Source organism: Phoxinus phoxinus (assembly GCF_949152265.1).
Source record: "Phoxinus phoxinus genome assembly, chromosome: 1".
Lineage (NCBI taxonomy): Eukaryota > Metazoa > Chordata > Actinopteri > Cypriniformes > Leuciscidae > Phoxinus > Phoxinus phoxinus.
In genome coordinates, this window is record NC_136876.1 from 26,002,050 (window position 1) to 26,029,136 (window position 27,087).

Consider the following 27,087-nt stretch of genomic DNA (forward strand, 5'->3'; position numbering starts at 1 on the left):
GCAGAAAAGTAGCTTCCACAAGTTTCTTCTTAGCACTAAAAGTAAAGCAAGATTTGTTTCTGTAATAGAAGCCAAGCTTGACTTTAAGTTTCTTAACTAAAGCAGTAACATGTTCATTGAAGGAAAGCTTATCATCTATCCCCAAGTACTTGTATGAAGACACTCTCTCACTTGATTTCCCATCCAATGACAAAATGCCACAATTGTCGGGTAGCTGTGCTCGAGCTCTTGAGAAGACCATAAACTTTGTTTTCTGTGTATTTAAAGCCATTTTTAGACTTAATAATGTATATTGCAATGCCTGAAATGCAGTCTGAAGTACCTGCACTGCTACTGATATGGTGGAAGCCTGGGTGTAAACCACTGTATCATCAGCGTATAAATGTAATTTGGCTTGAACATCTCTATCCAAATCATTTATAAAAATTGAAAACAGAATGGGTCCTAAGATTGATCCCTGAGGGACACCTTTAGTTATCTCAAGAAAATCAGATTTATAACCTTCAGCATAAACACATTGAGTACGACCTACAAAATAATTCTGGAACCATGCAACAGCCTTCTCACTTAAACCAACTGAACGTAGTTTGGTCAATAACAATCCATGATCAACTGAATCAAATGCCTTAGAAAGATCAACAAATAATGCAGCAGAATGTTGCTTCTTATCTAAGGCCCCAATAATATCATTTGTCACTAATGTAGCAGCAGTGATAGTGCTATGGCCACTTCTGAACCCTGACTGAAAATTATTTAAAATGTTTTTATCAGTCAAATACTGTTTTAACTGTACATTCACAAATGATTCCAAGATCTTTGACAAAACAGGAAGTTTTGATATTGGACGGTAATTATTCAATTCTGATGGGTCTCCACCTTTATGTAAAGGGAGAACATAGGCTGCTTTCCAAACTTTGGGAATGGAGTTAGAAAGAAGACTCAAATTAAAAATATGCGCTATGGGCTCAGCAATAATATCAGCTGCCACTTTTAACAGAAAAAAAAGTGTTGGAAAATATGGAAAATATAAAAGTATAAAAGAATTTCAAATATTAATGAAACAACAAGTCTCAGACTAAAATAACACCCGCACAAAATACCATTAGGCAAGATGGAACCAATACTTTACAGTGTCCTTGTTACATATGTTACATGCAAAGTAATAACAGTAAATTATGCATAATTACATGCAATTAACCCTCAACAAAACCCTAATCCTAACCTAACCCTATAGTAAGTACATGTTAATTAATATTATATTATAATAATTACACTCTAACAACCAGACCTTAAAATAAAGTGTAACCGGCAATATTAGTGAATGGTAATGCATTAGCTAATACATGCTATTTTTTCATTAACTAAAGTTAACATAGAAGAACCTTATTGCAAACTGTTGCAAGTGTCCAAATCTGTAATTACCTCACTGTAAAGAAATACTAACCACCATAACTCAAAATTTTCTAGTGACTGGTCACATCTACATTTTTCAATTGGGTCAAGGGAAATTCTGCTCATTTAATTTTTGTCAATAAACAGAATTTTACTTGGGCCAATTAAAAAAATTAGATGTGACCAGTCACTAGAAAATTTTGTGTTGGGGAGGTTAGAATTTTTTTACAGTGAAGAGAAAATGAAAAAGAAGTGGTGAAACGTACTAGAGTGAATAAGAGAACCACTGTATGTGTAAATAAAGACAACTAATTAAAATGCCTTAAAGCATTAAAACAATGAAAATCAGATCAAACTATGCCACCACGTGTGTTCATTTTATGGCCACTAAACTCTAAAAAGACTCTTTTAGACGAGTTATCGACAACCTTGTTCTTTTCATCTACTAGAGTCTATCAACCAGCTGTCAGGACAAAACATTCAGGCAGTGCTTGTGTTTGAGCGGTTCTCGTTGACTTTAAAGAGCTGACCAAGAGGCAAAACTCTGCTCTCCATCAGCTTAGAGGTATCGACGGAATTTAGGAACTCTCTGAACGTTTCAGACCGAATTCAAATGCTGAAGATGCATCCGGTGAGGAAAATTAAATCTATAGTCATCAATCAGAAGGCTCTTGAGATGCTCAAGTGCTTGCATGTGAATGGCTTCTTTACCTCTACCATGAAATAGCGGGGCGGCCCACCAGTGATTATGTTTGGACACACTGGCTCTCATAAATAAGCTCTGCCATTCTGCAAGTGGGGACCTGAAAGGCGACGGGCCCCGGGGAGACATTTAGTGTGCTAACAGAGCCCGCGAGTATACAGAGATTAGAAAGCTGTCTTTTTATGTGCCTGCCAATATTGCGGCAGTGTGTCGTTAAACTCATCACACTTCCAAATCACAGCTGTAATATGCAGTAACATTTTAAACGGAGTGTTAAATAAGGTATCTTTGGTAGGTGAGGTTTTTCTGAGATGATAAGTGTGCATTTGTGAAATCTGTCATAGCAGACACGTTTATCCAAAGTGATTTATAGCAGGACAATTCCAGGGACGGTCCCCCAGGAGCACCTCAATGGCAGAAGGGAACTGCATAATAAAACCCACCCTCACCACCACGCAGCTTCAACACAACTGCGTTTAACAATCAGTCCATTAGCTTCCCTTTATCATAAGTGTCTAAGTGCTTGGTTAACTGTACTGAATACGTAATTAATCTTGTCAAGTTTATGTTTGTATTCATGGACTTTTAGTTTGCTTTTCCTTGTTTCCTGTGTCTTTGTTCCCCATGTTCCCGCTCTTTATTTGTTGCCATAGTTACTGATTTAGTTGCACACCTGTTTCTAGTTTGCTTGTTTCACTATGTATTATTGCATTATTATTTATTATTGTATGTATTATCATTATGCTGCGTTCACGCCTTGTCGTAATTATGCAGGCTCGAGAAGACAACACGTGACGTTTTATTCGGAACCGTTCACATCCTCAGATTGGGAATTATGTGCGTCTATGGCAACACTATGAATGCCTAAATGAATCTGCAGCACTCATGTGGTACAAGTAGGAGCTCTCAGAAAAGTCCCATTTTACAAGCTGTAATTACTAGCTTTACAAGGACGTGAACACTTTTTATAAGTTGAAACCTGAGGCCAAAACTGAAATAGTCTTCCAGTTTCCCTCAGATTAGTTTCATCAGGGTTTTTGAGCCCTCATCGTTTATTGGTGTTTGGATGTACACCTTTTTTCTCATTGCATTGTGGTCTTATTGTTTATATTTAGTGCTTGTGTTTATTAAGGCGAGACACTACAGGTGAATAGGGTACAATTTTTAAATAATAGATATCACCATGAAACTTCCTTAGTTGATTACTTACACAAGTTCATAAAAAAAATGTATTACAAGTTTTTGAAATGTGTATGTTTAATTATGCAAATTAGGTATTATCTCATTAAATATGCACACTTTTGCATATATTTTCGGTAGATAGATCTGGACATATGATAAAGCCAGGTGCAAAATTCTTTTTTCATTTTGTTTACACACAAGATGAAAAAAGATGTTCAGAGGGATTTCAGAATATATGCTTTCATTACCTAGGAAATCAAAATATACTGTCCATAGCCTTAAAAAATCGATTTTCGCCATATTTTTTGGATTAAAATGTCCCATAAATCAGGCCAGGAATGATTTATTAACAAATCCCTCTGAACATATCTTCAGAATACTGCTAAGTGTATAACTGGAAAGTTTGGTGTACATCGGTGCTACATCGGCTGAGATGTTTCTACTGGAGGATGACAAAAAACCCATTTTGAGAAAAAGGCATTTAAAGATTTGTAATGTAAAAAATCATACTTTTTTAGTAGAAACAACTATTTACTGACACAATATCTTATCAAATAATTAGCTACAACAATACAAACCACCTTAATCACATCAAAACTTATAAACACAGCATTTATGGCCTTTAACTGAGCAGAAAAACAGTCAAAAACACACATCTGAATGTCAGAGCGCGTCACGTGATGCATCTGAACCAATCACGTTGTCAGAAATTGACATCAGCCAATGAGATTTCGCTTTTAGGGTTAAATGCCCATTTTACTTTCACGATTGGTTGCTGATTAAAAGGAAATGACCATATTTGGATCCGACAGCATTGTACAGAAGAGAGAGAGCTTTTCAGACGTGTGCGTGATTAAAGGAAGAACATAGAGATCGCGGAGCAGCGCGTTGATTTAGAACGCCAACTTTTGTTGAATTTCGGAGAAATCTACAGACGCAAATAGACAAAGTGTAGTAAAATAAAGACCTAAATGTGTATTTTGGACTTTTTTTCACCACAAGTCTGAAAGAAGACATGTTATTGAAGACAAATAGCCCAAAATCTCAAAATTGACCAGTGAAAAAAAAACGATGTTTTTGCCTGCCGTGTCTCGCCTTAAGTTGGCTTGTAAGAGCCAACTTACTGATATTGTACTTAAACTTATTATTAAGTTGGCTTGTAAGAGCCAACTTACTGATATTGTACTTAAACTTATTAAGTTGGCTTGTAAGAGCCAACTTACTGATATTGTACTTAAACTTATTATTATTATTCTTCTGCCTAAATTTACAACTCTAACTCCTCCTAGAGCTTTAACTCTACATACTCCAAACTCGGCTCAGACACTCAAACTGTTCTGACTCGCGTTGCTATATCTTTTTAGACTGATCGGACTTACGGTTTTCCTATAAATGACGATCAAACTCGGAAAAACTCCCATTGACTTAACATTGCGGAATGTTCAGATTTTCAAACTCCCCAACTGCCAAAAATTCAAATCAAAATCCCTTGAAAGCCTAGACTAAATCAAACTGCCATTCTATACACTATATGAGCCATTGAGACTCATTTAAACTCATTAAACTCATCTATCTATCCACCTCAAACTATTTTAAACTTCAAACTAATTTAAACTTCAAACTAATTTAAACTTTTTATGAATAAAAACTATAAAAACTCGCTCGTAGGCACAAGGCCGCAGGCCTTGTGCCTCACCTTAGCCCTAACTCTAGGATGCTAATATACACTGAACTCTAAACTCTTAGACTCATGTAAACTCATCTATCTATCCACTTCAAACTAATTTAAACTTTTAACTAATTTAAACTTGAAACTACAACTCACTCGGCCTCGTGCCTAACCTCAGCCCTAACCGATGCTAATATACATTCAACTCTGAACTCTTAGACTCATGTAAACTTATAAACTAATTTAAACTCATAAATTCACTAAACTCTAAACTCAAAAACTCTTGAATGTGTGTGTGTGTGTGTGTGTTAGAACACCCTAGCAACACCATAGCAACCACCCATAACACCCTAGAAACTGCCTAAAATACCTTAGAACTCCCTAGCAACACCATAGTAACCACCCATAACACCCTAGCAACCACCCAAAATACCTCAGAACTCCCTAGCAACACCCTAGCAACCACCCACAATACCTCAGAACTCCCCGGCAACATCCTAGCAACCACCCAAAATACCTTAGAACTCCCTAGCAACACCATAGTAACCACCCATAACACCCTAGCAACCACCCAAAATACCTCAGAACTCCCTAGCAACACCCTAGCAACCACCCACAATACCTCAGAACTCCCCGGCAACATCCTAGCAACCACCCAAAATACCTTAGAACTCCCTAGCAACACCCTAGCAACCACCAAAAATATCTTAGAACTCCCTAGCAACACCCTAGCAACCACCCAAAATACCTCAGAACTCCCTAGCAACACCCTAGCAACCACCCAAAATACCTTTGAACTCCCTAGCAACACCATAGCAACCACCCATAATACCTTAGAACTCCCTAGCAACACCATAGCAACCACCCAAAACACCTCAGAACTCCATAGGAACACCCTAGCAACCACCCAAAATACCTTAGAACTCCCTAGCAACACCCTAGCAACCACCCAAAATACCTTAGAACTCCCTAGCAACTCCATAGCAACCATCCATAACACCCTAGCAACCACCCAAAATACCTTAGAACTCCCTAGCAACCACCCAAAACACCTTAGAACACCCTAGCAACCACCCAAAATACCTTAGAACTCCCTAGCAACACCATAGCAACCACCCAAAACACCTTAGAACTCCCTAGCAACACCCTAGCAACCACCCAAAATACCCTAGCAACCGCCTAGCAACCACTCAGAACACCCTAGCAACCACCCAAAATACCCTAGCAACCGCCTAGCAACCACTCAGAACACCTTAGCAACCCTCTAGAAACACCCTAGTAACTTTAAACTACTTCAAACTATACTTTAAACTATTTTAAACTTCAAACTAATTTAAACTTCAAACTATTTTAAACTTTAAACTACTTCAAACTTCAAATCACTTTAATTTAAACTTCAAACTCTACTTTAAACTATTTTAAACTTTAAACTATTTTAAACTGTAAGCTACTTTAAACTTTAATCTACTTTAATCTTTAAACTTATTCAAACTTCAAACTAATTGAAACTTCAAACTATTTAAAACATTAAACTACTTTAAACTTTAAACTTATTTAAACATCAAACTATTTTAAACTCTAAGCTACTTTAAACTTTAATCTACTTTAATCTTTAAACTTATTCAAACTTCAAACTAATTGAAACTTCAAACTATTTAAAACTGTAAACTACTTTAAACTTTAAACTTATTTAAACTTCAAACTATTTTAAACTTCAAACTACTTTAAACTTCTTCAAACTTTCTGGTCCAAACTTTCACAAGCCAACTTAAAGTTTGTCTCAAACTTTTTTTTCTAGTTAAGTTGGCTTGTGAAAGCCAACATACTGAAATCCTATTTAAACTTATTATTATTATTCTTCTGACTAAAATTTACAATTCTATCTCCTCCTAGAGCTTTAACTCTACAAACTCCAAACTCGGCTCAGACACTCAAACTGTTCTGACTCGGTATGCTATATCTTTTCTAACTCATCGGACTTACGGTTTTCCTATAAATGACGATCAAACTCGGAAAAAATCCCATTGACTTAACATTGCGGAATGTTCAGATTTTCAAACTCCCCAACTGCCAAAAATTCAAATCAAAATCCCTTGAAAGCCTAGACTAAATCAAACTGCCATTCTATACACTATATGAGCCATTGAGACTCATTAAACTCATCTATCTATCCACCTCAAACTATTTTAAACTTCAAACTAATTTAAACTTTTTATGAATAAAAACTATAAAAACTCGCTCGTAGGCACAAGGCCGCAGGCCTTGTGCCTCACCTTAGCCCTAACTCCAGGATGCTAATATACACTAAACTCTGAACTCTTAGACTCATGTAAACTCATAAACTCATCTATCTATCCACTTCAAACTTAAACTTCAAACTAATTTAAACTTTAAACTAATTTAAACTTTTTATGAATAAAAACTCGCTCGTAGGCACAAGGCCGCAGGCCTTGTGCCTCACCTTAGCCCTAACTCCAGGATGCTAATATACACCAAACTCTGAACTCTTAGACTCATGCAAACTCATAAACTCATCTATCTATCCACTTCAAACTATTTTAAACTTTTATCTAATTTAAACTTCAAACTACAACTCACTGGTAGGCACGAGGCCGCAGGCCGAGTGCCTAACCTCAGCCCTAACCGATGCTAATATACATTAAACTCTGAACTCTTAGATTCATGTAAACTTATAAACTACTTTAAACTCATGCATTCACTAAACTCTAAACTCAAAAACTCTTGAGTGTGTGTGTGTGTGTGTTAGAACACCCTAGCAACACCATAGCAACCACCCATAACACCCTAGAAACTGCCTAAAATACCTTAGAACTCCCTAGCAACACTATAGTAACCACCCATAACACCCTAGCAACCACCCAAAATACCTTAGAACACCCTAGCAACACCATAGCAACCACCCATAACACCCTAGCAACCACTCAAAATACCTTAGAACTCCCTAGCAACACCCTAGAAACCACCCAAAACTCCTTAGAACTCCCTAGCAACACCCTAGCAACCACCCAAAATACCACAGAACTCCCTAGCAACCACCCAAAATACCTCAGAACTCCCTAGCAACACCCTAGCAACCACCCAAAATACCCCATAACTCCCTAGCAACACCCTAGCAACCACCCAAAATACCTCAGATCTCCCTAGCAACACCCTAGCAACCACCCAAAACACATTAGAACTCCCTAGCAACACCCTAGCAACCACCCAAAACACCTTAGAACTCCCTAGCAACACCCTAGCAACCACCCAAAACACCTTAGAACTCCCTAGCAACACCCTAGCAACCACCCAAAATACCTCAGAACTCCCTAGCAACCACCCAAAATACCTCAGAACTCCCTAGCAACACCCTAGCAACCACCCAAAATACCTCAGAACTCCCTAGCAACACCCTAGCAACCATCCATAACACCCTAGCAACCACCCAAAATACCCTAGCAACCGCCTAGCAACCACTCAGAACACCTTAGCAACCCTCTAGAAACACCCTAGTAACTTTAAACTACTTCAAACTATACTTTAAACTATTTTAAACTTTAAACTACTTCAAACTTCAAATCACTTTAAACTAATTTAAACTTCAAACTAATTTAAACTTTAAGCTACTTTAAACTATTTTTAACTGTAAACTACTTTAAACTTTAAACTACTTTAAACTAATTTAAACTTCAAACTACTTTAAAGTTTAAACTATTTTTAACTGTAAACTACTTTAAACTTTAAACTACTTTAAACTTTAAACTACTTTAACTTTAAACTATTTTAAACTTTACACTAATTTAAACTTCAAACTACTTTAAACTTCAAACTAATTTAAACTTCAAACTATTTTAAACTTTTTCAAACTATCTGGTCCAAACTTTCACAAGCCAACTTAAAGTTTGTTTCAACGAACTTTTTAATCTAGTTATTATTATTCTTCTGCCTAAATTTACAACTCTAACTCCTCCTAGAGCTTTAACTCTACATACTCCAAACTCGGCTCAGACACTCAAACTGTTCTGACTCGCGTTGCTATATCTTTTTAGACTGATCGGACTTACGGTTTTCCTATAAATGACGATCAAACTCGGAAAAACTCCCATTGACTTAACATTGCGGAATGTTCAGATTTTCAAACTCCCCAACTGCCAAAAATTCAAATCAAAATCCCTTGAAAGCCTAGACTAAATCAAACTGCCTTTCTATACACTATATGAGCCATTGAGACTCATTTAAACTCATTAAACTCATCTATCTATCCACCTCGGCCTGCGGCCTTGTGCCTCACCTTAGCCCTAACTCTAGGATGCTAATATACACTGAACTCTGAACTCTTAGACTCATGTAAACTCATCTATCTATCCACTTCAAACTAATTTAAACTTTTAACTAATTTAAACTTGAAACTACAACTCACTCGGCCTCGTGCCTAACCTCAGCCCTAACCGATGCTAATATACATTCAACTCTGAACTCTTAGACTCATGTAAACTTATAAACTAATTTAAACTCATGCATTCACTAAACTCTAAACTCAAAAACTCTTGAATGTGTGTGTGTGTGTGTGTGTGTGTGTGTGTGTTAGAACACCCTAGCAACACCATAGCAACCACCCATAACACCCTAGAAACTGCCTAAAATACCTTAGAACTCCCTAGCAACACCATAGTAACCACCCATAACACCCTAGCAACCACCCAAAATACCTCAGAACTCCCTAGCAACACCCTAGCAACCACCCACAATACCTCAGAACTCCCCGGCAACATCCTAGCAACCACCCAAAATACCTTAGAACTCCCTAGCAACACCCTAGCAACCACCCAAAATATCTTAGAACTCCCTAGCAACACCCTAGCAACCACCCAAAATACATCAGAACTCCCTAGCAACACCATAGTAACCACCCATAACACCATAGCAACCACCCAAAACACCTTAGAACTCCCTAGCAACACCCTAGCAACCACCCAAAATACCTTAGAACTCCCTAGCAACACCATAGCAACCACCCAAAACACCTCAGAACTCCATAGGAACACCCTAGCAACCACCCAAAATACCTTAGAACTCCCTAGCAACACCCTAGCAACCACCCAAAATACCTCAGAACTCCCTAGCAACTCCATAGCAACCATCCATAACACCCTAGCAACCACCCAAAATACCTCAGAACTCCCTAGCAACTCCATAGCAACCATCCATAACACCCTAGCAACCACCCAAAACACCTTAGAACACCTTAGAACACCCTAGCAACCACCCAAAATACCTTAGAACTCCCTAGCAACACCATAGCAACCACCCAAAACACCTTAGAACTCCCTAGCAACACCCAAAATACCCTAGCAACCGCCTAGCAACCACTCAGAACACCCTAGCAACCACCCAAAATACCCTAGCAACCGCCTAGCAACCACTCAGAACACCTTAGCAACCCTCTAGAAACACCCTAGTAACTTTAAACTACTTCAAACTATACTTTAAACTATTTTAAACTTCAAACTAATTTAAACTTCAAACTATTTTAAACTTTAAACTACTTCAAACTTCAAATCACTTTAATTTAAACTTCAAACTCTACTTTAAACTATTTTAAACTTTAAACTATTTTAAACTGTAAGCTACTTTAAACTTTAATCTACTTTAATCTTTAAACTTATTCAAACTTCAAACTAATTGAAACTTCAAACTATTTAAAACATTAAACTACTTTAAACTTTAAACTTATTTAAACATCAAACTATTTTAAACTCTAAGCTACTTTAAACTTTAATCTACTTTAATCTTTAAACTTATTCAAACTTCAAACTAATTGAAACTTCAAACTATTTAAAACTGTAAACTACTTTAAACTTTAAACTTATTTAAACTTCAAACTATTTTAAACTTCAAACTACTTTAAACTTCTTCAAACTTTCTGGTCCAAACTTTCACAAGCCAACTTAAAGTTTGTCTCAAACTTTTTTTTCTAGTTATTATTCTTCTGCCTAAATTTACAACTCTAACTCCTCCTAGAGCTTTAACTCTACATACTCCAAACTCGGCTCAGACACTCAAACTGTTCTGACTCGCGTTGCTATATCTTTTTAGACTGATCGGACTTACGGTTTTCCTATAAATGACGATCAAACTCGGAAAAACTCCCATTGACTTAACATTGCGGAATGTTCAGATTTTCAAACTCCCCAACTGCCAAAAATTCAAATCAAAATCCCTTGAAAGCCTAGACTAAATCAAACTGCCATTCTATACACTATATGAGCCATTGAGACTCATTTAAACTCATTAAACTCATCTATCTATCCACCTCAAACTATTTTAAACTTCAAACTAATTTAAACTTCAAACTAATTTAAACTTTTTATGAATAAAAACTATAAAAACTCGCTCGTAGGCACAAGGCCGCAGGCCTTGTGCCTCACCTTAGCCCTAACTCTAGGATGCTAATATACACTGAACTCTAAACTCTTAGACTCATGTAAACTCATCTATCTATCCACTTCAAACTAATTTAAACTTTTAACTAATTAAGTTGGCTTGTGAAAGCCAACATACTGAAATCCTATTTAAACTTATTAATGGTGCTTGCCTATAGGCAAAGCAACATTAGTGTTATCTTGCATACTTATTTTTCTTCTTATTATTATTCCACACAAAAGTTTGGCGCGAAACTCGCCCCGCACCGTTTGTCACAGACCCCTGGGTGAGGTGTCAAATTGACCGGCTCATTGAGGAGAGGTGTGCTATATCTTTTCTAAGCGATCGGGTGTACGATGTTCGCACAGCGGACGAAAAAGCGGCCAAAAAAGTCCCATTGACTTAACATTGCGGAATTTTCAGAAATTCAAATCCCAACTGTCATTTTTCACACACACAGACACAAAGGGCCTGACACCCCTGCATGTCTCCCCCTCTCTCTCCCTCAGAGGATTTATATTATCCAGCAGCCAATAAGTAATGGCCTAAAATCTTCATAGCCACACCATAGCAACCAGTTACAGCACCCTAGCAACCATAGGCTATAGGCACGAGGCCGCAGGCCTCGTGCACTCATTATAATGCACTCGTTTAATAGAGATTTTAAATACTCTATAAAAACTCACTCATAGGCACGAGGCCGCAGGCCTCGTGCACTCATTATAATGCACTCGTTTAATAGAGATTTTAAATACTCTGCGGCCGAGTGCCTAACCTCAGCCCTAACCCCATAGTAACCATCTGTGAAAACTACCAACCAACTAGTAACACCATAGCAACCACCAAAAATACCTTAGAACACCCTAGCAACCACCCATAACACCCTAACAACCACCCAAAATACATCAGAACTCCCTAGCAACACCATAGCAACCACTCAAAATACCTTAGAATTCCCTAGCAACACCCTAGCAACCACCCAAAATACCTTAGAACTCCCTAGCAACACCCTAGCAACCACCCAAAATACCTTAGAACTCCCTAGCAACACCATAGCAACCACCGAAAACACCTTAGAACACCCTAGGAACCACACATAACACCCTAGCAACCACCCAAAATACCTAAGAACTCCCTAGCAACACCATAGCAACCATCCATAACACCCTAGCAACCACCCAGAACACCATAGTAACCACCCAGAACACCCTAGCAACCGCATAGCAACCACCCCGAATACCCTAGCAACCACCTAGCAACACCCTAGCAACCACCCAGAACACCCTAGCAACCACCCAGAACACCCTAGCAACCGCCTAGCAACACCCTAGCAACCAGCCAGAACACCCTAGCAACCACCTGAACAACATGAATAAGCCATATCTCAGCAGCAGAACATCGTACAGACATGGTTGTTTGCTCGTATGCAATCATGTACCACACTCTAGCAACCGGGTCGTGTTTTTTGACACTGCAAGCACCATTCACATTTTCTTCTGGAAATGTACGTTCTAGTTATTATTATTCTTCTGACTAAAATTTACAATTCTATCTCCTCCTAGAGCTTTAACTCTACAAACTCCAAACTCGGCTCAGACACTCAAACTGTTCTGACTCGGTATGCTATATCTTTTCTAACTCATCGGACTTACGGTTTTCCTATAAATGACGATCAAACTCGGAAAAAATCCCATTGACTTAACATTGCGGAATGTTCAGATTTTCAAACTCCCCAACTGCCAAAAATTCAAATCAAAATCCCTTGAAAGCCTAGACTAAATCAAACTGCCATTCTATACACTATATGAGCCATTGAGACTCATTTAAACTCATTAAACTCATCTATCTATCCACCTCAAACTATTTTAAACTTCAAACTAATTTAAACTTCAAACTAATTTAAACTTTTTATGAATAAAAACTATAAAAACTCGCTCGTAGGCACAAGGCCGCAGGCCTTGTGCCTCACCTTAGCCCTAACTCCAGGATGCTAATATACACTGAACTCTGAACTCTGAACTCTTAGACTCATGTAAACTCATAAACTCATCTATCTATCCACTTCAAACTAATTTAAACTTTTAACTAATTTAAACTTCAAACTACAACTCACTCGTAGGCACGAGGCCGCAGGCCGAGTGCCTAACCTCAGCCCTAACCGAGCCTAATATACATTAAACTCTGAACTCTTAGACTCATGTAAACTTATAAACTACTTTAAACTCATGCATTCACTAAACTCTAAACTCAAAAACTCTTGAATGTGTGTGTGTGTTAGAACACCCTAGCAACACCATAGCAACCACCCATAACACCCTAGAAACTGCCTAAAATACCTTAGAACTACCTAGCAACACCATAGTAACCACCCATAACACCCTAGCAACCACCGAAAATACCTTAGAACACCCTAGCAACACCATAGCAACCACCCAAAACACCTTAGAACTCCCTAGCAACTCCCTAGCAACCACCCAAAATACCTCAGAACTCCCTAGCAACCACCCAAAATACCTCAGAACTCCCTAGCAACACCCTAGCAACCACCCAAAATACCTTGGAACACCCTAGCAACACCATAGCAACCACCCATAACACCCTAGCAACCACCCAAAATACCTTAGAACTCCCTAGCAACACCATAGCAACCACCCAAAACACCTTAGAACTCCCTAGCAACACCCTAGCAACCACCCAAAATACCTCAGAACTCCCTAGCAACACCCTAGCAACCACCCAAAACACCTTAGAACTCCCTAGCAACCACCCAAAATACCTCAGAACACCCTAGCAACCACCCAAAATACCTTAGAACTCCCTAGCAACACCCTAGCAACCACCCAAAATACCTTAGAACTCCCCAGCAACACCCTAGCAACCACCCAAAATACCTCAGAACTCCCTAGCAACACCATAGCAACCATCCATAACACCCTAGCAACCACCGAGAACACCCTAGCAACCACCCAAAATACCCTAGCAACCACCCATAACACCCTAGCAACCACCCAAAATACCTTAGAACTCCCTAGCAACACCATAGCAACCACCCAAAACACCTTAGAACTCCCTAGCAACACCCTAGCAACCACCCAAAATACCTCAGAACTCCCTAGCAACACCCTAGCAACCACCCAAAACACCTTAGAACTCCCTAGCAACCACCCAAAATACCTCAGAACTCCCTAGCAACCACCCAAAATACCTTAGAACTCCCTAGCAACACCCTAGCAACCACCCAAAATACCTTAGAACTCCCTAGCAACACCCTAGCAACCACCCGAAATACCTCAGAACACCCTAGCAACCACCCAAAACACCTTAGAACTCCCTAGCAACACCCTAGCAACCACCCAAAATACCTCAGAACTCCCTAGCAACTCCCTAGCAACCACCCAAAATACCTCAGAACTCCCTAGCAACACCATAGCAACCATCCATAACACCCTAGCAACCACCGAGAACACCCTAGCAACCACCCAAAATACCCTAGCAACCACTCAGAACACCTTAGCAACCCTCTAGAAACACCCTAGAAACTTTAAACTACTTCAAACTATACTTTAAACTATTTTAAACTTTAAACTACTTCAAATCACTTTAAACTAATTTAAACTTCAAACTAATTTAAACTTTAATCTACTTTAAACTATTTTTAACTGTAAACTACTTTAAACTTTAAACTACTTTAAACTAATTTAAACTTCAAACTACTTTAAAGTTTAAACTATTTTTAACTTCAAACTACTTTAAACTTCAAACTTTTTTAAACTGCTTTAAACTTTAAACTAATTTAAACTTTAAACTACTTTAAACTTAAATCTACTTTAAACTTTAAACTATTTTAAACTTTACACTAATTTAAACTTCAAACTACTTTAAACTTCAAACTAATTTAAACTGTAAACTACTTTAAACTTAAATCTACTTTAAACTGCTTTAAACTTTAAACTAATTTAAACTTCAAACTACTTTAAACTTTAAACTTTTTCAAACTATCTGGTCCAAACTTTCACAAGCCAACTTAAAGTTTGTTTCAACGAACTTTTTAATCTAGTTTAAACTTGAAACTACAACTCACTCGGCCTCGTGCCTAACCTCAGCCCTAACCGATGCTAATATACATTCAACTCTGAACTCTTAGACTCATGTAAACTTATAAACTAATTTAAACTCATAAATTCACTAAACTCTAAACTCAAAAACTCTTGAATGTGTGTGTGTGTGTGTGTGTTAGAACACCCTAGCAACACCATAGCAACCACCCATAACACCCTAGAAACTGCCTAAAATACCTTAGAACTCCCTAGCAACACCATAGTAACCACCCATAACACCCTAGCAACCACCCAAAATACCTCAGAACTCCCTAGCAACACCCTAGCAACCACCCACAATACCTCAGAACTCCCCGGCAACATCCTAGCAACCACCCAAAATACCTTAGAACTCCCTAGCAACACCCTAGCAACCACCCAAAATATCTTAGAACTCCCTAGCAACACCCTAGCAACCACCCAAAATACATCAGAACTCCCTAGCAACACCATAGCAACCACCCAAAATACATCAGAACTCCCTAGCAACACCCTAGCAACCACCCAAAATACCTTAGAACTCCCTAGCAACACCATAGTAACCACCCATAACACCCTAGCAACCACCCAAAATACCTCAGAACTCCCTAGCAACACCCTAGCAACCACCCACAATACCTCAGAACTCCCCGGCAACATCCTAGCAACCACCCAAAATACCTTAGAACTCCCTAGCAACACCCTAGCAACCACCAAAAATATCTTAGAACTCCCTAGCAACACCCTAGCAACCACCCAAAATACCTCAGAACTCCCTAGCAACACCCTAGCAACCACCCAAAATACCTTTGAACTCCCTAGCAACACCATAGCAACCACCCATAATACCTTAGAACTCCCTAGCAACACCATAGCAACCACCCAAAACACCTCAGAACTCCATAGGAACACCCTAGCAACCACCCAAAATACCTTAGAACTCCCTAGCAACACCCTAGCAACCACCCAAAATACCTTAGAACTCCCTAGCAACTCCATAGCAACCATCCATAACACCCTAGCAACCACCCAAAATACCTTAGAACTCCCTAGCAACCACCCAAAACACCTTAGAACACCCTAGCAACCACCCAAAATACCTTAGAACTCCCTAGCAACACCATAGCAACCACCCAAAACACATTAGAACTCCCTAGCAACACCCTAGCAACCACCCAAAATACCCTAGCAACCGCCTAGCAACCACTCAGAACACCCTAGCAACCACCCAAAATACCCTAGCAACCGCCTAGCAACCACTCAGAACACCTTAGCAACCCTCTAGAAACACCCTAGTAACTTTAAACTACTTCAAACTATACTTTAAACTATTTTAAACTTCAAACTAATTTAAACTTCAAACTATTTTAAACTTTAAACTACTTCAAACTTCAAATCACTTTAATTTAAACTTCAAACTCTACTTTAAACTATTTTAAACTTTAAACTATTTTAAACTGTAAGCTACTTTAAACTTTAATCTACTTTAATCTTTAAACTTATTCAAACTTCAAACTAATTGAAACTTCAAACTATTTAAAACATTAAACTACTTTAAACTTTAAACTTATTTAAACATCAAACTATTTTAAACTCTAAGCTACTTTAAACTTTAATCTACTTTAATCTTTAAACTTATTCAAACTTCAAACTAATTGAAACTTCAAACTATTTAAAACTGTAAACTACTTTAAACTTTAAACTTATTTAAACTTCAAACTATTTTAAACTTCAAACTACTTTAAACTTCTTCAAACTTTCTGGTCCAAACTTTCACAAGCCAACTTAAAGTTTGTCTCAAACTTTTTTTTCTAGTTTTAATTTGGTGTTGTGCAGCACAGTGGTCAACTACCGTTGTTTTTATTGTGCTTTATAAATACATTTAGGTAATTTCAACATGGCGTGAGAACACCTTTAAGCCATCAGTTTTCCTCAGTTCTTTGTCGTGTGTTGTCTGTTGCGCTTTTCCTGCGTTATTTGCCCTAGTTCGATCTTTTTTGATTTTGAAGCACAATAAGAAAATGGTCAATTTAGGTGAATTATTTTTGTCATTTTAGTAGGTAAAAGTATATTTTTTATATAAAAGTATACTTTCTAACAATTCTTAAATAAGAAGGAACTAAGCATAATAAACATACTGTACATCAAGTGTACTTAAAAGAGCACTAAACTGCATATAAGTAGGACTTAAATGTTGGGTAGGTAAGAATTGTCCAAATAACTTTTTTTTAAATTTGTTTAAACTGTCTTTATATACCAATACATAATTAAAATGTAAGTACTTTGAAAAAGAGAGTATAAAAATTGAGTGACTATAGTGTATTTAATCTTCAAAAAACACAGCTCATTAATTCCTACCGGGACAAAACAAGTGATTGGCTTGCGCGACTGTCACTCTCCGTCGCCATGACTACCGCCGCTATTACTGGCTGTGCCCACCCGTTTTTAGGTGGGAGTGAATGGAATTAATGAGCTGTGTTTACTGAAGTCTGAGTCACTCAGTTTTTTATACTCTCTATTTCAGAGTACTTGCATTTTAATTATGTATTGGTATATAAAGACAGTTTAAACAAATTTGAATAAAAGTTTTTTTAGACAATTCTGACCTACCCTACCTTTAAGTATCTGTAAATACATTCAAGATTATAATAAAAATACAAAATTTATATTTGTATAATTAAAACGATGATTAAAATAAAAACAAGTGTAGCAGATTAAGTTTCAGCATTCAATATTTAGTTGCAGTAAAGTGCATTATAGTTACAGAATAAATTAGAATAATAAAGAATATATTTCAAGTATATCGTATGTGTTTGGCACTGGCAGTCTATACAACATTATACTTTGAATATATTTCAAGTCTATTATACTTAACTGGACTCGCTTAATGCTGAATTTAACATAAATTACAAATCATACTAATAAAATGAAGCTGTAAAACACTGTTCCAAAATAATACATTAAGTACATACTGCTAATGTAGGCTACATAAAAGTATGTGTGAACTCTGAAAGTATATTATTTTGATAATCTGTACTTTGTAGACTTAAGTGCACTTTTTTCCACAAGGGTATATAAGCACAAGATTGGCTGGTCTTTACCCAGTCATTTAGATCCAGTGTAAGAGTAAAACCTTATGATTACGCAAAGAATGAATTTGTTTTTCAAGCTATAATTCAAAAGAGATGTGAATGCACAAATGATACCCAAACTGAAGTCATGTCTATCAGAACTTAACACCCTTTACCTAGCAGATTTAACAAAGAAGGTGTCAAACTGAGCCAGTGAAAATAATTGTTTTTCCTGTCTATTGGCGTAAGAATCCATTGTCTGAGACACTGAGAATCAATCCACAACCAAATTTGTTTTCACCCTAGAAAGCTTATCTTGTCTTGACATTTGAAAAAAAAAATGAAACATATCAGTAAATTACTCTGTGAATTTTGAATCCGCAATAAATTAAGTACCTTCTCTCATGTCTAGTGGGATCAGCGTATTGTGATACACTTCAGAAGGAGTTGGAAGGAGGGAGCAGGGGGGGAAATTAAGATTTTCTTGAAGATATCTTGAACAAAACAGCATTTCTCTGATATAAGGCCTCAGGCTTTTTAAACGAATCAGCCAAGCAAGGTTACTGCTAACTAGTGTAAATTTATGGGCTGCAGCTCTGAAACTTTATGCCTCTCTCTCAACCTACTACACAATGTCTCCAAAATCCAGAGTCATGTCATACTTGGCTTTTTCTTCAACGAAGATATTGTGGGGCACCACTGAAATGTTATCACGTCACATGTGATTTGACTTTTTGACATTTTCACAAACAACGTGGATGACATCTATCAGTCAAAGTAATGATCACTTACAATTCTCAACTGGGGTTTATATATGCATTGGGAAGTTTGTTCACTGATGTATCAAAACAGAATGTATGAAATAGCAATTACACATGCACACTGCTCAAAATACTACACTAACATTACCTATGTTGTTTAATACGCAGCAATTAAAAACAGCTAAACCATGAAGCATGTCTCATTAGCTTTTTGATGCATGAATTATTAAATCACTGTGTTTACACAATTCTTTTATACGAGAATAACAGAATCAGAAAATACACATTTTCTGATTTGGCCTTTTCATATAGCTGGCTTTTGATCTCACTAATAAATAAATTATGGCATCAACATGCTCGTCCTCTGCATTCATGGTATACTATACAAATATTCCAGTGGTGACCAAAGCATGGTGCACATCTACAGTCCATATCACTGGATGTTTGTGCTGAATAAAAAAAACTACACAAACAAACAAATAAACACATACAGTATTTAGTAAGACATTTCTAGTACGCATACAAAGACTGAGCAAACACACTCAGCTGGTTCACTGCAAAATGTATTCATTACTCTACAGCAACAGAAAAGTAAGCTGAAGCGGTGAAACCTCAGCGTATCCTTGGCACTTTTAATACAGCACACCATATGAATATCCCATGGAAATTTACAGAGCAAAGTGTGTGGGAAAGTTCCAGAGGAGTCTGAGTATCAAAGAGCTCAGGCCTGGGCAGCGAGTGTCCACCTTGAGAAACTCAAGACTCTGACACCATAGCTGCAGGCCACAGACGAAAGCAGCAACAGTTCTGCAGTGCCACAGAAGAAACCCAATTACATTCCCACCGTTGCCCAGCTCATCCCCTGCTGCCCAATCTGCTTCATGATAAGGAATGGCAGCAACATGGGAGAGCCTTTATACAGAAGAACTAGTGATCGATCCAACTTCTCTCCAATTAACAGCCAGGTAAATCCCTCTCCGTGGTCCCTTGAACGTGTTGCCAATTAGTGCTGGTAGGGCAGATGCTTGAGGGCACTTTCAACAGACCTGCGTCTCAAATTTGTTTAGAAATGCAGAGGCTGTTATTCAATTTCGCTCCCTCTTAATACCTCATGCCTCTTCACACACCGCTTATCTGGGGAATTGCGATTAACAAAGACGTCTAACACACACAGGGTTACCGATTGTGGTTTAAAGGCCTTCCAATATTCAGTCCGTATCGGCTTTTATTTATTTCACAGCTTCAGAGAGCCAGTTCAGGTATTGGAGCAACGCCCCGCTCAAACAGCGCTTGTTCCTGCTGTAATGAAACAGCAATAGAGGAATGCTATTGAATGCTTATTTCCCACTGACCTTAAAAATGCAGACAGCAGCCCAGAATCTATATTTTAAGTAAACATGAAACGCATGTGGCGTTGGCTTTTTTGCCTGCCGCCTTTGACACTATCTGCACAGAACATTTTTCTGAAGCAAATGTGCATTTTAATCTAGGGATTGTGAGATTTAAATAACCCCTGGCCTAATCACAGCCCTCGCTTGCGAGTCCTTCACCACGTACGATAGAGAGCTTGGCCGTAGCTGGTTATTAACAATACACTTCATTACACGCTGCATACGCTTAAGTGGAAAGGCAGGTTAAAAATAGCATGCTTTGAGATTTGGTTCGTATGCTTTAATAGCTCATGAACGTAACTAAAACAAAATGTCCGAGGAGGTTGCCTGGCAACAAAGGCAGCTCAAAATGTTTCTACTTAATGAAAGAGTTGAGTAGGTGGTGCAGAATCAGCCCGAGGAAACGGTTTTAGTCGACGCCTGTCGACACTTTCGCTGGCCATCTTAAAAACACTGATGGCAAAACATTGTCTGGGGACTTCCCCTCTTCTTTGTGAAAATGAAACCAATTATAGTATGGTCAATTATTTCCAAGTTAATTGCCGTTAAAGCCTTACTTGTCAAAGGCTAATGGCTATAATCCCGATAAGAGGTCTAATTACGGCAGTTATAGGAGTAAATGGATTTAAGAGTCTGGTGGCAGGTGAAAACAGACAGTCTTTCTTCCGTTCTATATTTTACTCGAATGAACGAGTAAACTGGGGACCTGTTATCACAACGCATCACATTTTCTAGCATAACAGGCCTTGACCCCATTGTGGATTGAACTCGGGACCGCTCACGTTAACCAAACACTTAAGATGGAAGCACCATCACTCACAGAGATGTGTAATTGTACCCTTATCTCTTCACAGAGAAAGATTTTACCATGACAACCGAGGTACACAAGCAATCGAGCAGCTTTGTTACACCTGCTATCGTGGCTTTATAAAAAAATGTGCTGGTATCATTTCGAAGGCTGATAAAAAACAAAAATGATAGAGGCCTACTACCCTTTTTTGGGTGGAAGGGCAGTCTTTTTTTTTTTTTATCAAGGATGCATTTGTTAAAATATACTGTACAGTAAAAGCCCTAATATTGTGAAATATTATTAGAGTTAGAATTAGAGTTTTAAATGGTCGTTTGACCGTAAACGTTCAAGCTGAATTTTCAGTATCAGTCTCACATTGTCACACATTTTCAGAAATCATTCTAATATGATGATGTGGTGCTCAAGAAACATGTATTATTATTATGATTATGATGAAAACAGTTGTGCGGCTTAATATGTTTGCAGAAACTGTGGTGCATGCTTTATTTTAGAATTCTTTGATGGAAGTTTAAAAGAACAGTATTTATCTTTTTTTATTAAAATAATAATTTGCATGTAAATAAGCAAATTAAAATAACACAAAATACAAAAAAAGTAAGGATGCTGGGAGGCAAAATATATAAGTATATTTTTCAGTAGCTGGCAGTGTAAATGCTTAGGGTCAAAATGGGTCTCGTTCTGCAGGACCTCCACAATATTTTCAATGTCCTTTTCCTGATGGTCGTGTTTATAGCTATAACTGGCATGGCCTATACCAAGGACACCAAAACACAGCTCCTTATTTTACAGCAATGCATACATTTTGTTGCCGTTTCAGAAGATGACCTTTAAAAATATAGTATTCCTGACATTTGTAGACCTTGGGAAGGTTATGATTGTTGAGAATTTTTTACAGCTCAAATAATGATCTATGACCTCGTATTAAAGTACCGCAGAATCTAAGAAAAAGAAAACCCACCAAAACTGCACAGATATGTTGGCTCGATTCAATACAAGAAGAAGATACGCATGACCTCCAACCAGCACCTTCTTGAAATTCACTGCATTCTTTGATTTCCTCTGAACTTTGGTTAATTGACATTTAGGAGGGGAAGCAACAGCCTGTTGAGAACTTAATTGCAGCACGACAGTTTTCGCTTTCTCTTCAAATAAAGGTCGAGACCTTACCTCCTCCGCCGTTAGAGGCATGCATATGCGATACTCCTTCAGGAGCATAACGCCCACACTCGTCAAAAGTGTTCAGAAATTCATGAGAAGGAAACGCTTTCCGCTGACTGCTCCCACTTAGTTAACTTCCTTTGTTAAAGTTCTCCAATCGCCTCGAAACCTACAGGGGGAAAAAAAGATCTACAACACTTAGATTTTACCAGCATCTTCTGTGATCTGTATTATGAGTTTTATGAAATACTTAGCTGTGTTTATCCATTTTTTTGACTGTTATTTAGTGTAGCCATGCAGCGGAGCCTAAATGTCAAACAGTTTGTCTTTGTCTTGATGAAAAATATAATTCTTTAAAGACAAAATGTATTCTGATGGCTGATCATCAATTATAATACAAGACATAATTCAATTATAATATTTTAAGCATAATGCAGATAAAGTTTGCTTGATTTTTTTTTTGCGGTTTTCCGCAGCCTTTCACGGTGAGAGTTGGACATGTCGTGTGCATGTTGCAGATTGGATTCCTGCTGACATGACAATGCATTTAATTAGAGCGGGTGAATGGATGTTACCTTTGGCATGGTGATTGCCTCTCAGCTTCTGCTGCGCTGTCATTGATGCTGTCACATCACTCTGCAGGTAATCATACAAGAGAAGGACGTCAATATTACACCTCGCAGTGAGAATGTGTACCGCTGTCTCATGTTCAGGACATTACGTTTCATATTTACACGTTTTATGTTTCCTTTGAGACAAATGTCACTGACATACTTGAAAAATAATAATAATTCTCTTTATCTGCAATTTGTTTTTTTCCAATAAAAACATTTACTGGGAAAGGAGGAGTTTACTGGGAGTTGTTTTCAGAAATAAAGAAAGAGAGAGAGAGAGAGAGAGAGAGAGAGAGAGAGAGAGAGAGAGAGAGAGAGAGAGAGAGAGAGAGAGAGAGAGAGAGAGAGAGAGAGAGAGAGAGAGATTTTACTGGAAAATAAGACCAAAATCATGATTAAAACAGACCTTCACACTGCAGAAAGAAAAGTGATTTTAGTTCAAAGCTTTGTTTTTTTCTTTACAAATAGTTATTTCAAGATTGAATGCAAGTTATTCTTCTTCTGGAGTGAATGAAAGTGTGTTTGTTGTGTTTGTGACAGGTGCTGCGTTCCTTTAGCTTTGCTCATCAAAAATTTATTTTGTTTTCTAAGACAACACACACCTCCACTAGTTCTTACCTACACCCCCACCTCTCTGAAGTGATGCCCTCTGTGCTCTACACCAAGCCTGGCTACCTGCTCATCTATCAACCTGTCTGACTGTGCTGTGTGGATCCAGATGAAGTTAAACTCCTAGCCCACGGCACACACATACACACCCTCCTCTCACATAGGGTGTTGTTCCTTTATGGTAAAGATGTGCTGTAACGCATGCATATTTGTAGATTTTTTTTTTGTGGCTTTGATATTCGAATTCCATTTATTATGAGCATTATATTTATGTTTATAAAACGGTTAGTTCCAATCCTTGATTCTGATTGGCCAATAGCTGTTTTATTCACGATAAAACACGGCTATGACCGCTTCACCCAACTGTTATATGTATCACTACACAACACCCCTAGCAAGCACTCTTAACTTAAACACATGTTTGATTGAAGCTATAACGTAGAGTATTGTGTGAGATCGAGTAAGTTAAGCGAGTGTACCTGCATTTACAGTAGATATAGCATTGTCCTTCAGGTCAGTCCTATATATTAAATTTTAAAAATTCGTTTGAATGTCCGCTGCGATATCTTGTCCTTTTAACAATTAACGTTAATGGGTTTTCCCGTGCCCATAGCCGTAAGTTGCGTCTTCCTTCTCCGTGATCACAAGTTTGAGTCCTCAATGTAAAATTCTTCTCTACTGACTGACTCACTCATAAAGACAGTATTTGCCGCCCTCTATTGGCGAAATAATCTATGTAACTTCTGTTGCTGTTTACGGTCGAGTATGGGGAGGCTGCAGACCTGGAGCCGGTAGATATAGGACCCAAACAGTTTTACGCCCCTGGCAGTTTTACGCCCCTGTTGTTCCTGATGCGTCCAGTAGGGGGAGGCTGTACAGCGACACGAATTGATGTATGTTTTAATCTTTTTTTTAATTAATTAATTTATTTATTTTGTATTGCAAATGAAAGGATACAGACATTAACAGTGAGAAGAGGAAAAAAAAACAAAAAACAAAAAAAAAAACAAGGGGGTATACGGACATCAAAAGAGATTGTATTAGGCTACACAAATCAATACAATATTACATTGTCAATAAAAAATTAAAGGTTCTTTACAACAGACTCGAGGATATTATTTGTTTTAGAAACCTTTGAGTTTAAAGGTTTTGCCATTGGATGGTTCTGTCTTTATGCAGATGAAACTTGCCCAGCATTTACCTATAAAAGTTCAGGACGATCTGGCTTAAACTTATCTTACCACGTATGTAGGACACTGTTTTGTAGCTGTATGACGACCAATAGAGAATAGTACAGCAGATATTAAATCGAGGATCCATATGATTACACGGTACTGTATGTCTAATGGTCTAAATATGGTTAACATCTAAATCATTTAGATGTTAACCATATTTAGACCATTAGACATACAGTTTAACATTTAGACTAAATGTAACTTTATATAAATTCACAACAACATATTTCACTTAGTCTCCATATAAAAACCTACTATTGCCTATAATTGCAGTAGCCTAGGTCATATCATTACTTGTCATAACACGTAGTTGATCCAACTATGTGTATTTTTAATTTTTCAATTCACAAAAACAAGTCTTCTGAAGGCTGAGTGAAGAGAGTGAACACCGACTGATCTGCATCTATTTTTCTATTTTAATCCGTGCAGATCTACACTGTAGCGTTTATATTTAAATGAACAAAAAACACAAAATTGTCAAGTCTATGGACGGGTTATTAATGTGTTAGCGTCGATTTAATTATGTTATTTCGCAGTATATCCCCCTACTGGACGCATCAGGAACAACAGGGGCGTGAAACTGCCAGGGGCGTAAAACTGTTTGGGTCCTATATCTACCGGCTCCAGGTCTGCAGCCTCCCCATATAGTTACGGTCAGGGACTATTTTCTTCCAGCGGAAGGAAGGCTTTAAGTGATTTTACTTCATCATGAAAGTTGCATAGATAAAAAATGTTCAGCTTTAATAGTTGTATTGTGTGGTGACCGTTTTATAAAAGCAATAAGGTACTCGAGGCAAGTGCTGTATCGTGAATAAGTCACGGCTGAAGGAGTTGCAGGCAATCTCAGCCGTGACTTATTCACGATACAGCACAGCCTCTCGTACCTTATTGCTTTTTTAAAGTGCATGCAAAAAACAACTCATCAATAATGTTATATTTAATTCTGTTCATTAATATCATTGAAGTGGCCAATCAAGTGGCAGTCACGGTTTAAATGTAGGCTTCTGTCCAATGCAATCCACTACGCCCTTCATCAGCAGATGGCAGCAAGGAGCTGTTTAGGCTACCAAGTAAAAACATTAGGAACTGAAAAGGTCACTAAACAGTCTGTAGTTAGATTCCTATCTTTTCACATGATCCAGTGATTTGGAGAAATAATCCTGATGTTAAAATATAATCCTCTTTTTAAATTTAATTGGATTATTTTATTTGGTTTTAGCTGTTGCTCAGTATTCTATTTTTTATTTTATGCAGCCTTGTTCTGTACTAATTTTGAATACATAAAGCAAGCATCAGAAGAACAGACAGACAGACAGACAGACAGACAGACAGACAGACAGACAGACAGACAGACAGACAGACAGACAGACAGACAGACAGACAGACAGACAGACAGACACACACACACACACACACACACACACACACACACACACACACTGTTTATCTGATATGCATTCTGAAAATGCAATATGCACACACTATAGTACCTTCAAAAGTTTAGGGTTGATATACTGTATAAAGAGTAATACTGTGGAATATTGTTACAATATAAAATAACCACTTTCTATTTGAATATATTTTGAATTGTAATGTATTCCTGTGATGGCAAAGCTGAATTTTAAGCAGTCAGTACAACTTCAGAAATCCATCATATATTCAGCTGTGCACAGCAGTGGATTTCACATCTACAATGCAATTAAAACTATACCCACACTTTCATTCATGTCTTACCCAACAAACACACTTTGTAAAAGGAGTTTAAACATGTAGCTAACAACAGGTAGCATTGTACAATGTTTTCATTTGTAAATTCAAAAACAAGAATAACACAACTCTATTGTTTAGAATTCACTGCAGTATATGCTACATAGTCTATGTTTACATTGCAGTAACAACAGTATTCCTAAATTGTCCCCCTTTGTACAGATGGTAAAAAATTGAAAGACCAGCAACATAGTAGCCTATTGATAGCATTTATTTTTGTAGATT

General features: G+C 37.7%; 1 protein-coding gene across 4 annotated transcripts in view; it reads right to left on the reverse strand.

Annotated features, from left to right (window-relative positions):
• Nucleotides 1-27,087, reverse strand: part of rbfox1 (RNA binding fox-1 homolog 1) — a 295,182-nt gene that overhangs the window by 255,679 nt on the left and 12,416 nt on the right. For 3 of the 4 annotated variants that reach the window (XM_079629418.1, XM_079629415.1, XM_079629435.1), the window contains exons 2-3: nt 23,213-23,273; nt 22,647-22,806 (exon numbers count right to left, since the gene is read on the reverse strand). In XM_079629418.1, coding sequence (XP_079485544.1) covers nt 22,647-22,694 — 48 coding nt within the window. In that variant the 5' untranslated portion in view covers nt 22,695-22,806; nt 23,213-23,273. Of the gene's footprint in view, nt 1-22,646; nt 22,807-23,212; nt 23,274-24,339; nt 24,463-27,087 lie in introns of those variants that run through there. The other variant, XM_079629433.1, reaches the window with a different exon arrangement.